Source organism: Elephas maximus, chromosome 1 (genome assembly GCF_024166365.1).
Source record: "Elephas maximus indicus isolate mEleMax1 chromosome 1, mEleMax1 primary haplotype, whole genome shotgun sequence".
Lineage (NCBI taxonomy): Eukaryota > Metazoa > Chordata > Mammalia > Proboscidea > Elephantidae > Elephas > Elephas maximus.
In genome coordinates, this window is record NC_064819.1 from 104,533,621 (window position 1) to 104,548,932 (window position 15,312).

Below are 15,312 nucleotides of genomic sequence, written 5' to 3' on the forward strand. Positions count from 1 at the left end.
TTCTTTCTTTGTTCTCTCAAGAAATGGCCTTCGGCTTGTAAACTGACAAAAAGACTTACTTTCTTGCTCCCTATCTCAGCCACAGTGGACTTGGCAAAACAATTCCACTAGCTGAGAGATTCTTATAAAAGTTTTTCAGTCTGTTGTAAATATACTGATTAGAGTCCAGATGCCTGACATGTTTAGTTTAATAAAGAGTTTTTGTAGTTGTTTTGTGATGTATAAGACCATCTGTGGACTACGTGTTCAAAACTTTAGGTAACCCTGATCTTTCCCATATAAAACCCTCCCATCAACCCTTTTTTTTTTTTTATCAACCCTTTAGGGCAGATAGAATTTGAGAGAAATTTAACCCCCTCTGTCTCTTGAATACTGGTATTCAATAAAGCCTCCTTACTACTTACCTCCTCCTGTCTCAGTATTGGCTTTGCCGCAGGCAGCTCGAACCCACAATTTGCGGTAACATGGTTATCCTTGGAGAGAGCTACCATGGCAATTTACAGATGAGGATACTGAAACCAGGAAAAAGACTCTCAACTCCCTTGAAGGAGGGGGCATGCAGTACATTTGCCTTGGTTGGGGAGGAACTTCCTACTCTGGGCAGCGGTGTTTTCTCAGGGCCTGCTATGTTAATCCTCCCCTGCCAACCCCCACATTTAAAACACAACAAAACAGTGACCTGGGAACTATTTGATGCCGAGTTTGTCAGAATAAATTTTAAGGAACAAAAAACCCATTGCCATTGAGTAGATTTTGACTCATAGCGACTCCATAGGACAGGGTAGAACTACCCCATAGAGTTTCCAAGGAGTACCTCGTAGATTTGAACTGCCAAACAGCTTTATTTCTCACCTTCTGAGGCACTGGGACAGGCACAGAGAAGTCACTAAATATTTACTCAATGCATTTCTCCCGTCTACTTTTTTATACTAGACTCACTCTTTTAACCTTCATTGCTCACCTCACATGTTATGATTCCTTCCAGAAAATCCACTGAAATTCTAATGTCCTCTACTGTTCCTTAGGTAACTTCGGGGCAACTCCAGTTAGTGAGTGATCACCCAGCCCTTCCCCTAACCAGTCATGTGAGCTTTAGGAAGTTACGTAGCCTCTCTCTCTCAGTTTTCTCAGCTGTAAAATGGAAGATCTGATCTCTATGGTGATGATTATGAGGAATAATACATATGAAATACAAGAAACGCTTACTCCAGTGCTTGGTAAATAACACAAGATACCTCTTCTCTGCTTAATTGGATCTTTGAATCCTAAGAGCTTTCTTATCCACTGTGCCTCACAACCAAGAGGGGAAAGAGTCCTGAGTCTCATGAATGTAACTCTGGCCCTTCCCTGGCTGGTGGGAGTTCAAGGCCAATCCAGACTCCATGAAATTTTCTGAAAAATTCCCACCCTTTTGTGTAATGGCTTTGCTCCCAAGGGGACTGGATATGGCAGACTGGTGTACCCTGGAACAATCTTGAAAGCCTGGGAACCATCACCTTCAGAAAGAGACCAGTGGTATTGTGACATGATGAGTGGGGCTGTGTCCTGAAGTCTCCAGTATTCATGGAGAAATCAGTCCTTTCTTCCTCTATTATACCTTGAAATGCAGGTGTAGACACATTCATGATTTCCCAGTGTGCCTCTCTCATGGAGTTGGGAGTCTTTGCCTTCCCACAAGGAGGAACTAGAGCTTCAAAACAGACAGGACAAATACTCTAATCCTAAAAATGGCCGGGATTCTTGGGAGGGCCCTACTTGTCTCTTGTCCTCAAAATGTAGGGGCCATAACAACACTCCAGTTGGACCCCTACCCCAATACTCTGCTGCCCCCACCCCAAGTGTGGGTGGTAGGTGGGCTGGACCCATATCCTGGACTTGGACAGTTTGTGTCCTCCCAATCATTCTCTTCTGTTTCTGCCCCTCCTACTTTCCCTACTTGTCCTGGATTGGGCCCCTGTTTCTTCCCTTCTTTTTTGCTTAGCCTACAATGGGCCACACCCTCTGACCTCTGTCCTTGCTGGACTGGCCCTGGAGAGCTGAGAGAGCCTTGTGTCCATGAAGAATTCTGGGCAAAGCTGCCCTTCTCAGTCCCATCTCCAGATCTCCAGATCTGTACCATTTGCCATCCTCTCCCAGGGCTGACTCTCCTTCACCTAGTGTGGACATCTTCTTTCCTAGCTCTGGGTTGGCTTCTCGGTGGCACTTCTTTCCTGCTATGGTAGCCAGCCATCGCTGTTATGGCTGCGTGTCAGGGGTGTGGTATAAATAGAACTCCAGTTCTGGAGTCAGATAATTTAATGTTCGAGACCCACTTCTGCCTCATAAGCTCTACAACAACTTGGAAAAATGAAATGACTAACTTTGATCTTTAATTTGAAAAACCTGTAAACTGGGGAAAGCAGTAATGTGTAAATCAGAGTTTTGGGGAAGGAAAATAAAATAGTTATTTTTTTTAAACAGTAAAATGCTGTACCATCTCTCTGACTCTGCTGCTGACTTTCTATATATCAAATGTCCTTCTCCAGAAGCAATGTGTCCTTGCCATTTGGGTGGCCCCATTTGACCACCTCTGGAATTAGGTGCTCTTGCCTGAGCACTCTTCATTTTCAGTTTAGGCAGAAAGTATCCTTGATATCACTTTGTCCTGCCTGGCACAAACCCCTATTATCCATAAACCTCAGGGAGGATAGAAGGCCCTAGGCGTCAAGAGAAAAGTCCCAAGAAAAGCCCCAGCCTCTGCTTCCCTCACAGTTCAGGGCTGTACTAATTTAAAGCTGTTGCCCTGATTCTCAAAAGGTGGGATCTCACCAGGACTCTTAAAAGTGTGGAGACCAAGGAAGAAGTGATGCCCTTCAGTTGACTGCTGTTGAGAGCCTTCCCCACTTCCTCCCAGACCACTTCTCTATTTACCTATTTACCTTCAACATAAAAACCGAGCTCTTCATGTGTGTGTGTCATTCCATCCTCTCAGCATGTCCTGCCACACCCCAGTTCTAAACTCTGAAACATCAGCTCCATCCATAGGGCCCAAGGGGCCTATTCAGCCATGTAGACTCCAACAGATGGGTGAAAAATTTCTCTAACATTCCTTCTTCATTTATGTTGGAATTAATGTGAGAATTCAGAAGCAAAGACCATCCCAATTTTGATCGCCCCACCTCAAGCAGGTGGATGGTATTTGGGATACAGGGGAGCTAGGCATTAGAAGAAGCAGGATGGGTAGGTCAATGGACTGCCTGGGGCCCTCCAACCACCCCCTTGGCAAGTGCTCACCTCCTGTCTCAAGTGGGGAGCCTCTAGCACTCTCAACCTTCTGTGCAAATCTAGGCTCTCGCTGGTTTCCGTCTGGTCTCTGGATTTCCTGTGAAGGGTCCACAAAGGTCCACCAGGAATATGAAGCCATAACCATTAAGCCCTGGTCTGACTGGAGTATAGGGAGTCACTTCCTGCCTTGGGTGAATCTGAAACTCATCATGCACAATCCTCCTTGTGATAAGATTAATTAGAGTCTTCATGGATATCGAGCAGAGAATTCTAACACTCATTGAGGGAGGCTGGAGTGGATGACCTCTGAGATCTCTTGCCAGCTCTGAGATTCTATGAGCCTGAAATACCTGATGCTATCATTAATGGATATCGAGCAGAGAATTCTAACACTCATTGAGGGAGGCTGGAGTGGATGACCTCTGAGATCTCTTGCCAGCTCTGAGATTCTATGAGCCTGAAATACCTGATGCTATCATTAATGTGTCATAATTTATAATAATGATGCGTATCATTGATAATAATCACTTTATCGCTCTGCCTTTTCCAATCTGATGTGTGATCTAATAGAACTACTTACTACTTCATAGGCATGCTTATTGAAGTCAATGCTTACCATTGATACTGAGAAGTAAACCCAGGCCAAGAAGCAGGTTCTCAATCCAGCTCCTTCCCCTGAACAGCACTCACTCTGGAAGTAATGTACCTGTCTTGGTTTACTCAGGACCCTCCAGTTCTCTGCAGCCACCCCTCTTCCAGGCCTGCTTCATCTCCCCACCCCATGCTTCAAAAGCTCCTTGGTCAGTTAGAGTTGTTTCTTTCAGGTCCTGCTTGTCTGGGCACAGGGTTCCAGTTCTCACTGGGCCCCTGTCTGACCCAAAGCCCATCACTTTCCCATTATAGATCTTAATTTCTGCTTCTGTAACATGAGTCAAGACCCCTTTGGAATTTACAATCCAGTGGATTCTTCCAGCCAGAGGTGCCTTCTTGGGCTGTGTGGCCCCTGCTTGATCAATCTGTCCATCTCTTTCTGGACAGTGGGGCTCCTCAGAGCCATAGTTGTCTTGAAACGAGTGAAAACACACCCTTTTGTGTAAAACCAGAGACTTAGAAACCAGCTTATGTCCTCAGGCCTCAGGGAAATGTGTAAGGCCCTCAAAGGAATACAGCATCCTCCACTTTTATTTTTATTTCTCCCGACGCTGGGCACTGTATAAGCGCAGCTCTGATTTCTCCACCTCTCCCACTTTTCTGCCGGGCTCAGTCTTCTCAAATTCAGGGCTCACATGTCAGAGTTCAGGCCTTTGACATGAAACCCAGAAAACTGCATTTCTAATGGTTTCTGCAGCTCCATAGGTAACTTCAGAGAAAATCAATTTATTGAGTGTTAACCCAACTTTGGTGCTTACCAGCTGTGTGACCTTGGGCAAGTTACTTAATCCCTTTCTCCCTTAGCTTCCCCAGTGGGGATGATCATAATAATACCTACTTCATCCTATTGTTGATGATAAATTGAGATAATCTGTATAAGGCTCTTAGAACATGGCATGTAGGAAACTCTCAATAAATGTCAGCTCTGATTATCAATTTAATTCTGTAGTTCAATATCCACTTGAAAAATGCCAATCTTGCATCAACCTAAGGAAGGGATAAGAAATTCCCCATAACTTTGTCTGGGTAGGGAAGGCAAGCAGCCCATCCTTGGTGGACAGGCAGAATTATGTCCTTAAGGAATGAAAGGGGGGGGGGAGGTGACAGGGAGCCCAGGTGGGAAATATTAGGATTGATGGGTTTAATTGAGAACTTCAATCTCTTCTTTGTATAGTCCTTCTTAACTAGTGAGCAAGATACCTGCCTGTTCCCAAGATGTGTAGAGCCAGTGATGAAGAGAACAGGTGTGGGGTTCTGGGATTTTACTTCCTGAGAAACTGGGAACAGTGTCAGGAGTTCTGGTAACAGAGGTAACCATGGTTCGGGGAACAGGAGACATCTTTGCAATCACATAGAATATAACATGGGGACTCAAGAGAAAGAAAATTTACCCTTGCAAAGTATATAAATGCTAGAGCTACTGCTGCATGTGCCAGGGAGCACCAATGAACTCATGTTACAGAGCAGATGGCAAAGAAGAGGGGGTGTGTCCATCATCACCTAGCCGGATGGGCAGGCTAGACACAGGGGCCTGGGGATTTGGGAGGCTGGTCAGTGGGCTGACTGATCGTAGACCAGATGGGTTTGGGGATCCTATGGGGGTGGGTGAAATTCCAGCTTATTTCCCTCATCATTAGGGAACCAAGTGGGTAACTGTGGAATCTATTTGGCTGTTGGCTAAAGGGATGAGATCAAATATACCAACAAGCAAAGGAAAATGACCAGGGAAGAGATCACAAACTGGGTCCATTTTTCCAGAGTCTGTGAATAGTAGAAAGATGCTAAACGTTGTTCAAAATGAGGACATGGGGCAAGAATAGTGGATCTGTCAGAGGGTCCTGGATGGCTATGATGTGGGGCATGGAATGGCTTTGGAGGTTAAGGCCAGCTCCCTTCTTTGGTCTGTGGGGAAGCCTGCCAATTTCCCTTTACCCATAGGGTCACTGTGAGTAGGAATCGACTCGACGACAGCGGGGGGGGGGGGCAGGGGAGAGTCTCTTGGTGGGCACATGGTTAAGTGCTTGACTACTGGCCGAAAGGTTGGCGGTTTGAATCCACTCAAGGTGCCTTGGAAAATAGGTCTGGCAATTTGCTTCTGAAAGGCTACTATGGAGCACAGTTCTACTCTGCAACACATGGGGTCACCATGAGGCAGAACTGACTTGACGACAACTAACAACAACAACAACAGAGGCTGCTGGGAAGGGAAACAAGGGAGCCTTGAGGTAAACACTGACTGGCTGCCAGGTTAAAAAAAAAAAATAGGGAACCTTAATTGAGATTATGGCAGATGAGAAACTGAGATGCTTGGTTTAAAGGCTGAAAGCACAAACAGATATTTTTTTCTACTCTGAAAGGGGTAGCGTTCTTTATAGATGTTGGAAGAGCAACCTGGGTGAGTCTAATTCTATTACGTAAAGGTAGAAACCTCAGGTATTTACCCATGAGAAGCCTTCTTGTCACAACAAACTCCTCCTGCTGCCAACTGGTTGACACGGAGTGGCTGGGCTTTGTAATCTAGGTGTGATATTTAAAACCGCCTGCTCAGGTTTTGACTGCTGCCTACCAATAGTCTTTTCTTTTGAAAAAGTGTGTCTATTTTTCCAGCAGCCGTTTACAGAAACCCCAATGCCTGCAGGAACAGAAGCAGCCCCACTCATCTTGCTGAAGCCCCAAGACCTTCACCACGGAAATGCTGAGAAGTGAAGACACAGAAGTACTCAGACCGTACTTATTAAAAATCAATAGCCACAGACTTTGGGAAAAAAAGTTATTTTTCATTCTGGAAGGGGAAAATCTGAGACAGTGACCTTTCTCTTACCTGGCTGGAAATTATATCCCTTTAAAAAAAAAAAAAGTGTGTCTAAGATCTTTTGCAGTTTCAACACCGTAATAATAGAAAAATGAGAAACACCTCCTTTGAGGAGAACCTGAGGGACGTGTCATTATTAAGAACGGGAGGGAAGGAGGTTAAAGTATTCACCAGAAAGCTTAAGCGTCAGTTGGGCTCAGAGCATATCGGCCATCCTTCCCCTGCAAAAGATCAGAGAGCTGGAGGTTTCGCTCTATCAGGAAAGAGGACATGGGGTGGGCCAGTTCCCCTTCTGATGAGGACAGGAGTTTTGGAAAAAGAAGAGGTGGGAAGTGGGTTGGGTCATTGGGGAAAACTGGTATGAGGCAGAGACTCCTAAGGAGAAGGTGCAGGCTCTCCAGGCAGAGGGGTCAGGAGAAAGACTGGGCCCAGAGGAGGCTGGAGGTGGAAGGCTTCTTAACCAAGGGGCCTCCTAGAGGTCACCAGGTAGGGGAAAGGGGTAGCAATAGGGCAGGCTGTGCAGGAAAGACTGAAGCCTGCGGGAATCTTCCAGGCCAGGAGAGGGAATGTGTTACAAGTCAAGAAGGACCAGAAAGGCCAGTGTGAGGTCAGAAGAAACTACTTAATCAAGAGGCGCTTACCTGGAGTCAATACCACAAAGATTCTACCAGATATTGAGGCCAAACCAAGGGCTTCCAAAATAGCCTATACATTTGAATACTTCAGTGTGAAACCCAGTAATATAATGGGCTGAAGGGAGGAAGAAAGGATAGGGGAGGCAGTGTGATGAAGAGATAAAGTTTTGCAGCCAGACTTACTATGTGACCTTGGGCAAGTTACTTATCCCTTCTGAGCCCCAGTCCCTTCATTAGTAAAATAGGCATAGTAATATCTAACTTAAGAGGCTGCAGTCAGATGCAGTGAGAACTGCACGTGAAGCACCAAGCACAATATCTGGAAACCGTAAGATGCTCGATAACTGTTAGTTTCCATTGTCTTCCAAAACCTGTGCTTGCAAGGCAATTGTATGTCTATAGCCACGCTGTCACATATGGTGGCCAGTTCTAGCCACATGTGGCTCTCAAGCACTTTAAAGGAGCCTTGGTGGTGCAACAGGTAAGCGCTCAGCTGCTAGCCGAAAGGTTCAGATCTACTTAGTGGCTCCTCAGGAGAAGAGACCTGGAGATCTTCTTCATAAAGATTATAGCCTAGAAAGCCTTATGGGGCAGTTCTAGTCCGTCACATGGGGTTGCTATGAGTCAAAAATAACTCAAACACAATACCTAACAACAACAGTCTGAACTGAAATACACTGTCAGTGTAAAATATATACCAGATTTGTACCAAAAAGAGCAAAATTTCTTATTAATAATTTTTATAATGATTACATGTTGAAACAATAAAATTTTGGATATACTGAGTTAAATCAAATATATTGTTAAAATTAATTTCACCTGATTCCTCATGCTTGTTTCTAATGTGGCCACTAGAAAATTTAAAGTGACAGTGAAATTCTCATTTTATTTTTATTGGCCAGCACTGATCTAGACTTTACACAGTGATGGGGCTGAGAAGTTGTGTTCCCGAAGCTTATTTCTTTCTATACTTTGGGTTTGCATTTTGGTTTGTTCTCCCATGGTTCCCCAGAAAAAGGCCCTTTTGAAAAATGCCAACCAAGGCTCAACCAAAATGGGTGGCAGATACCCGTGTACCTCTAGTGGCCAGGTGTGGTGACGGCCACAGTCCAGGAAAAAGTAGGTGGGATGGTGATGAGAGAATCGAGATGCCAGGTGGGACATTCAGGGCAGATAGGGATGGAATACTCTCTTCTCGTCCTGGCGCTTCACTACAGATTCCTCTCCCATGTCTACTCCAGGAGGACAAGCCCTTCCTCTCTTATTCCAAAAGCCTTCTTCACCTCACCGTGCACTAGGCAGAAAGCAGGCTCCCACCAGTGACAAACACAGGTACAAGAGAAAATGCCACTTCAAAGCCATCTTTAGAAAACCTCAGTTGCCAGAGAAATGAACAGCTGACATTCACAGACACGAGAATGTTTTTTTTTTTCCTTCCTCCCAAGAAGTGTGGTTGGCTGTTGTTTTTTAAACTGTACATTTTACTGCACTTTTTTTTTTCTTTAGCAAAGGAAGAGATTGGCATTTATATTCTGACCACAGGATGTTGTTTTCCAAAACTCAAAGTCAGAAACACAGCAAACACAAGAGCAATTACATATCCATGTCATGACAGCACTCGGAGCCACTGGGGAGAACAAGACAGTGAGCTGGTTCTTCCCCTTCCACTGTTCACCACTTTCCCTTTGGGGTGTATGAACCCAAAGGGGAAAAAAGCAAGGGTATTTGGAGCTGCTTCCTCAGTGGCTGTATTTAGAAGGGCTAAATGGGAAAGGTGCAGAAAGAGAAAACAGAAGAGAAGAAAGGAAGAAGGGAAAAGAGGGAAGGTGAGAGAGATTTCCTTTCAAGTCACCCAGTACTGCGGTTGCTGCCATGACAGGGAAAAGGACGTGTTCTGGCATTGGGGTGGCCTGGAAAATTCACTTATGGTCTCAGGCAGAGACTGGCCTAGTCTACTAAAGACCTTGTCAGGACCTGAAAGGGAAGGGGCAGTGGAGAGAATCAGAGGAAGGAGAAGAAAAATGAAGACAAGGTACTGGAAGAAAGGCAAGGAGAGAGAAAAAGAAGCAGGGAGGGGAGGCAACGGGTAGAGGGGTGAGGAAGATGAAGGCATTGGATTTGGAGGCTCCTGAGCTAGAGCTAGAAGGCAATCCTGCATAGACCGCTCCGACGACCCTCACTTTCCTAGGGGGCTGGAGGCAGTGGGTCTGCTCTAAGTCTGAGCCTACCAGGGCGCTTAAGCCTGAAATGGACTCACCTGTGTTCTTTGTTACCCACTGTGTGGTTGCCAAGTGGAAGAGGGAGGGAGAACAAGAGAGAGGTAGAGCTCTATGGAGCTCTGTGGAGGAGGGTTCAGAAAGAATAAGTTGGGGAGCCCGAGGAAGAGGAAGCACATTTGGCAATAAGGAGATACTGAGAAGAAAGCAGACAGACTGGGAGAGACAGAGATGCAGAGGCAAAGTTGATCAGATTCCTCTAAAGAAGTTTCTCCCCAGCTTCTGGCCAAATCTCTTTTGCCACCCTGCTCTGGCCACTGTATGGGAATGTGGGGGTTAATCCTCAGATGGAAAGGAGCTCACCTACTCCCCAATTCCCATCCTGTTATTTCCATGCATAGAGATCCACCTTCAGGGAAACAAGAAAAGACATTCCTATGTCCCACCCTGAGGCAGCCTTTTCAGGAAAACACAGACCTGCCCTAACGATGGTGAAAATGGAAATGGATCCCAAACATCACCTTAGGAAGTAGGTGGCCTTGGCTACTACCTTGACTTTATGACTAACTCACTGCGTGATGCTGGACAAGTCCCTTATGCTCTCTTTAAATAAGGGGGCGAGGAGGGAGAATTAAGGATGAGATAATTGAAAAAGCCTCCCCAAGCTTCAAAATTCTAAGATTATAAAACAATTCAGCGTTCTTCCTCCAAAGCCTCTAGGATTCTCTGTGTCCAGTAAGAAAGGAGCCCTGCTGATGCAGTGGTTTAAGCACTCGCTGCTAACCAAAACGTCAGTGGTCTGAGCCCACCAGCTGCTCCACGGGAGAGCTGCTTCCATAAAAGATTACAGCCTCAGAAACCCTATGGGGCAGTTCTACTCTGTCCTACAGGGTCACTATGAGTTGGAATCAACTCAACAGCAACGGTTCGGGTTGGGTCCAGTAAGAAGACTAGGGAAAGCTCTACCAACTTGTGCTACTGGTATCACCGAGCTGAAAACCGTAATATTTAGAATCATGAAGAGTTAATTAGTTCTTTAGAATTGTAGACCTTCTAGTACAACTTCAGTATTTTGCAAATTAAGAAACAGAGGTCCAAAGAAAGAAAAGGGTCTTGCCCAAGTTAGTCAGTTGGTTATTGAGTTGTGGCTCTGGAACCCAACCTTAGAGTTTTGGCTCAAAGTCCAGAGCCCCTTCTGTCACCCCACATGGCTTTCCCTGGCCATCACATGCCCATGGAGACATTTTGTCCCAGCTTCACAGAAAAAGAGGCAAAACTCCAAAAGTAACTCCTGAAGTTAAGATCCCTTATCCCCTGTAACCTCTCCAAGTGCTTCCTCCTCCCTCACTCAGGAAGTCTTGGACATTATCCTTTTGGTTTAAGCTGATGTGATGAGGTGTAGGTATGTTTGAGAAGCAAAGGAAACTGGGTCAGGTATCAGGTATGCGGGTGGCTGGGAATCACAAGAGGTCTGGGCAGGGGTCTTCCCAAAGTAGTGTACGACTAGAACCATTCCCTTCTCCCATCAACTGGCAACGATCACCCGGACCCAGGGCTGCTGGGAGTGCACTTTCCTCTGTAAACTCTCGATTAGCAACATGAATGAAGAAGAGGAGTCTGGGAAATGGAAAAAAAAATAATTATGAAATAAAACAACACTGGAACCATCAGCAATCTGAAGCCACTTGCTTATCTGCTACTTTTGTGATTAGAAAGGCGGGTGTTTTGCCTTTCCAAACACTCAGGGCTTAGTCCGGCATTTGAGTGAGTCCACTTTCCCTGAGCACACCCCAGCTGGGTGGTGGGGGACGGGCCAGGGAGGGTGATATGGGTGGTGGGGTGGGGAAGAGGCCGTTGACAGGGAGGCAAAGCTGTCCCTGGATGTAAACATCACCATAGAAACTCCACAAAGACTTGCCAGTAAAGATTCTTTCCCCTTCCATCCTGCAAGAGTGGGAGAGAGAGCGTCCCCCGACCCCCCACCCCCCAGGCCTACACGGTGCTCTCCATTACCCACTCAGAGCTGCCAAAAGTCCCGCGGGCCCCCACCAGGTCACTCCCCTCAAAAGGCAAGAGCATGCCATTGACAGAGAGGCTGCGCTTTGTCCAGATGTTTGAGACTCTCCGAGGGGGGCTGTAACCATCAGGGGCGACCCCTCCCGCTGCTGCAGCTGCAAAGTCCCCCATGTCAAAGGAGTGACTGCGTTTGGTCTTGCCCTCCAGGGGCAAGGGGAGCAGACTCTTGGCCCGGGCTGCAGGTGGCCCCAGCAGTGGCTCTCGGTCCGAGTGGTGGCCCCTGGCCGATGTCCCGGACCCATTCCCGGCTGGAGTCCTGGAGTCCAGCAGTTCCTCCTTTCTCTGACTCTTGAGGTCCAGGGAGGCAAAGGCCCCCATCAGGCGGTCAATATTGGGTTTAGGGCGGGTGGCAGGGGGTGGGAGCCTCCAGGGGCCCCGTCCTAGCCCCGCTGGGTCCCCGCTGCCCAGGGAGCTGGAGGAAGAGGAGTCACTGCCCCGGGCCAGGCTGGCACTGAACTCAGCCAGCTCATTCCGCACCACCACTTTGGGCGGCCCCTGTGGGGGGGCCCCACTGGGAGCGCTGCCCGTGGGAGGTGGCTGGGCCCCATTTGTCTGTGAGTACACGTTGCTGACAGCAGCGGCTGCCATCTTGCTGGGGGCTTCATGGTTGCAGACCTTGTAGCGCACCATGAGGATGACGATGAAGACCAGCAGTGTAGCCACGATGATGCCCCCGACGACCAGGATCATGGTGCCACCCAGGATCTGGCTGTGCATAGATTGGCACTGTGGATAGTCGGCCTTGGTGAAGAACTGGGCGCAGCCCACGATGTTGGTGGCCGTGAGCGTCGTGGCCGTGTCGTCCCACATGGCCAGCACGCACAAGTCATAGCCAGTCCCAGACACCAGGTTGTTGACCACGAAGGTCTTGTTGGAGGCTGGGATCATCCTGGGTGGGGGCATAGACACAGAGGGCGAGGGGTGGAGGGGTGGGATAGGAAGGGTGATGGGGAGACAGAGAGGCAGAAAGAGAAAGAGAGAGAGACAGTAAGAAGAGGCAGAGGGTTGGAGAGAGAGAGACAGGCAGATACAGGGACACAGAGAAAGACGGGGCAGAGCAAAAGAGAGGTGAAGAGACACAAAAGGGATGGGGAAGAAGAAGGCGCAGACAGGTTGCAGGAATAGGGCATAGGGCATGGTGGCAGAGGTGGGAAGAGAGGGACGAAGGTAAGAGGGCAGAAGCAGATTAGGGTGAAAAGCAAAGCGAGACAGAAAGATTCAGGGTGCCAGAGGCCGAGAGAGGTATAGACAGAACAAACACAGAGAAAGATACATTATAGGGAGAGATCATGTGAGGAAAAAGGACACCATGGATGTGGAAACAAAAAGACAGTGAGTATGAAGATAAAGAGAAGGAGAAAGAAAGGAGATAATTAAAGTACAGAGGGGGAGGCATTTAGAGGTGAAGAAAAGAAGGGGGACAGACTCAGTGGAGACGAGAGACAGGAGTCACAGGGAAAGGCAGAGGGAGAGACAGAGAGGCAGAGAGGGAGAGACAGAGGTTAAAGGCATGAAGACGCAGAAATTAAATAAAGGGACACCCTCCCTCCCACAATGTCTGATGCAGATACTCTCTCAGTCTCTTGGGAAGTTGGGGTTGGAGTCAGGTGGTCCCTGGCCCCCCTCCAGCCCGCCCCAAGGCTCCATCCACCCCTTGTTGTGTCCTGTGAGACTGAGCCCCTTTTCTGGGCCAGGCACCATGCTGGGTCAGAGACAGGTCCTGCCCTTAGGAGCCAGCATGCTCATGGTCTCCACAGGGCTTTCTAGTAATTTAGAAGGGAGAACACTTGCTGCTGTAGACTAAAGAGAGGGAAGATGGGCAGGGGCTTAGCCTAAGCAGGGGAGAAGTGGTGGCAGGAGGGGTGCAGGTTGCTAGGAGGCAGAGGGGACAGTGCAATTTTGAAGACTGGAGAGAAATTCTGCAACCCAGAAGGAATGAACTATCCCTGGGTCATAGCTGGCCAGGCTCATCCAAATAGATCTGGGGAAAGAGCTCCCCTGGGCGGTAGGGGGGCGGGGGCAGGGGCTTGGCTGGTTCCTCTGTCTTTGGGGGAAGGTATGGTGGGGCAGCAATCTCTGCCCACCACCCCCTACTCCCAGACCTTCAGGAAACCTGGAAGCAAACCCTGATATCTAAGGCCCTTGTAGCAATATCTTGCTTTCTGCTGTCTCCAGGGATGATGCCTGCGTCTCCAAAAAGACTCCTGCAGAAATACTCACTGAGACCTGGTGGTCCACATCCCTCCCTGCAACCTTCCCTGTCCCCCCTACCCCAGAGTCCCCATCCCCCTGTCCTCTACTACTTGAGAATGAGAGGGCTCCACAGGCTGTTGCCAATCTCTCAAACCCAGAGCCAGGCAGCATAATTGAGATCTCAAATATGAAATACCAGAGACTGGACATGTCCACGTGGGACTCCGCTCTGAGGACTGGAGCTGACAGGCAGACATTGACATCCCGTCAGGGCAGCCCTGGAAGCTGTTGCCTCTGCCTCACCCTCCTGTCCGCTTCACTGCTGGGGAAGCGGCGCTGAGGAAGCCGAGCCCCCAAGGCCCCTCTGCCCCAGCGTTTGGCCAGAGAGGGGCAGAGAGGCCACAGTACAGGAGCAGGGGTGGACCCAGCAGGCCCTGCAGGCCAGCCGCTTAGGTCTATTCGGGGAATCCCCAGCTCCAGTTCCGCCTGGGCACGATGGCAATCTGTGAGGGCAGAAAGCAATGCTCCTATTTCCCAGAGAGGATAGGCCAGGGCTCAGAGGCTGAGTGATTTTCCTGAGGTCACACAGCTGGGGTTTCAAGGGTGTGTCAGCTGGAACTTTAACACTTGCCTTCTAGGTCCACAGTCTGGGCTTGTTCCATACCGTATGACAGACATGGAGTGTTTTTCCTCATGTCACTCAAAAACTTACGCTGGTCTATGGCTCATTGGTCACCCTTCCCCAGGGTGTCACTCAGAGCCCTCCACTCACACCCCTCCACCAGCTGGGCCCTTGGCCTGCTGGGGCTCAGAAAAGCTTTGCATCATGAATGGTCCAACAGGAGTGAGGCCAGAGGAAAGGGCCTGGCCTGCTTTCCAGGATTAGGAGCAGGAGGGCAGCCCCGTACCTCTCCTGCTGTGTGTGTGTGTGCGTGCACGTGTGCGTGCGTGTGCGTGTGTGTGTGTGTGTACACAGGGGGCACTTACAGGAGAGCTGGAGCCCACCAGGGCCAAACAGCCCCTGAAGTCAGGTTTGCCTTTGCCGATAACAATAGTACCCAGTGTTCGCAGAGTGCTTACCCTGTCCCGAGAAGGTTACGTGCACTATCTCATTTAACCTCCTGACGACCCTCTGAGGAAGCTATTGTTGCTGGGTTGTTTTTATTCCCATTTAGAGAAGGAGGGGGCTGAGTAGTCTGCACTTTCCCTTGTAGAAGTGGTGGAGCTGAGACCTGATCTGGGTCCATATGGATCCTGCACTCACACTCTTAATTATAAGCCAGATCGATTCTCATTGCAGGCAATAGAGAGGATGAAGTGACCAAGACGATCATGTGAAATGGCCACTGGCCAAGCTCTAAAGGAAAAACCGAACTCATCTCCCACCCTGTGGCCCCGTCCACCCCACCATGTCCCCAACAAAGCAATTCGCTGAGCATCCACTCTAGATCCAGGCAGCCAGCAT

The 15,312-nt window shown here is 48.5% G+C and overlaps 1 protein-coding gene across 2 annotated transcripts in view; it reads right to left on the bottom strand.

Moving 5' to 3' along the window:
* Nucleotides 1-11,570: 11,570 nt before the first annotated feature.
* The window catches only part of LRFN2 (leucine rich repeat and fibronectin type III domain containing 2), a 280,140-nt gene continuing 276,398 nt past the window's right edge, over nucleotides 11,571-15,312 (bottom strand). For both annotated transcript variants that reach the window (XM_049891432.1, XM_049891435.1), the window contains one exon: nucleotides 11,571-12,543. In XM_049891432.1, coding sequence (XP_049747389.1) covers nucleotides 11,571-12,543 — 973 coding nt within the window. The remainder of the gene's footprint in view (nucleotides 12,544-15,312) is intronic.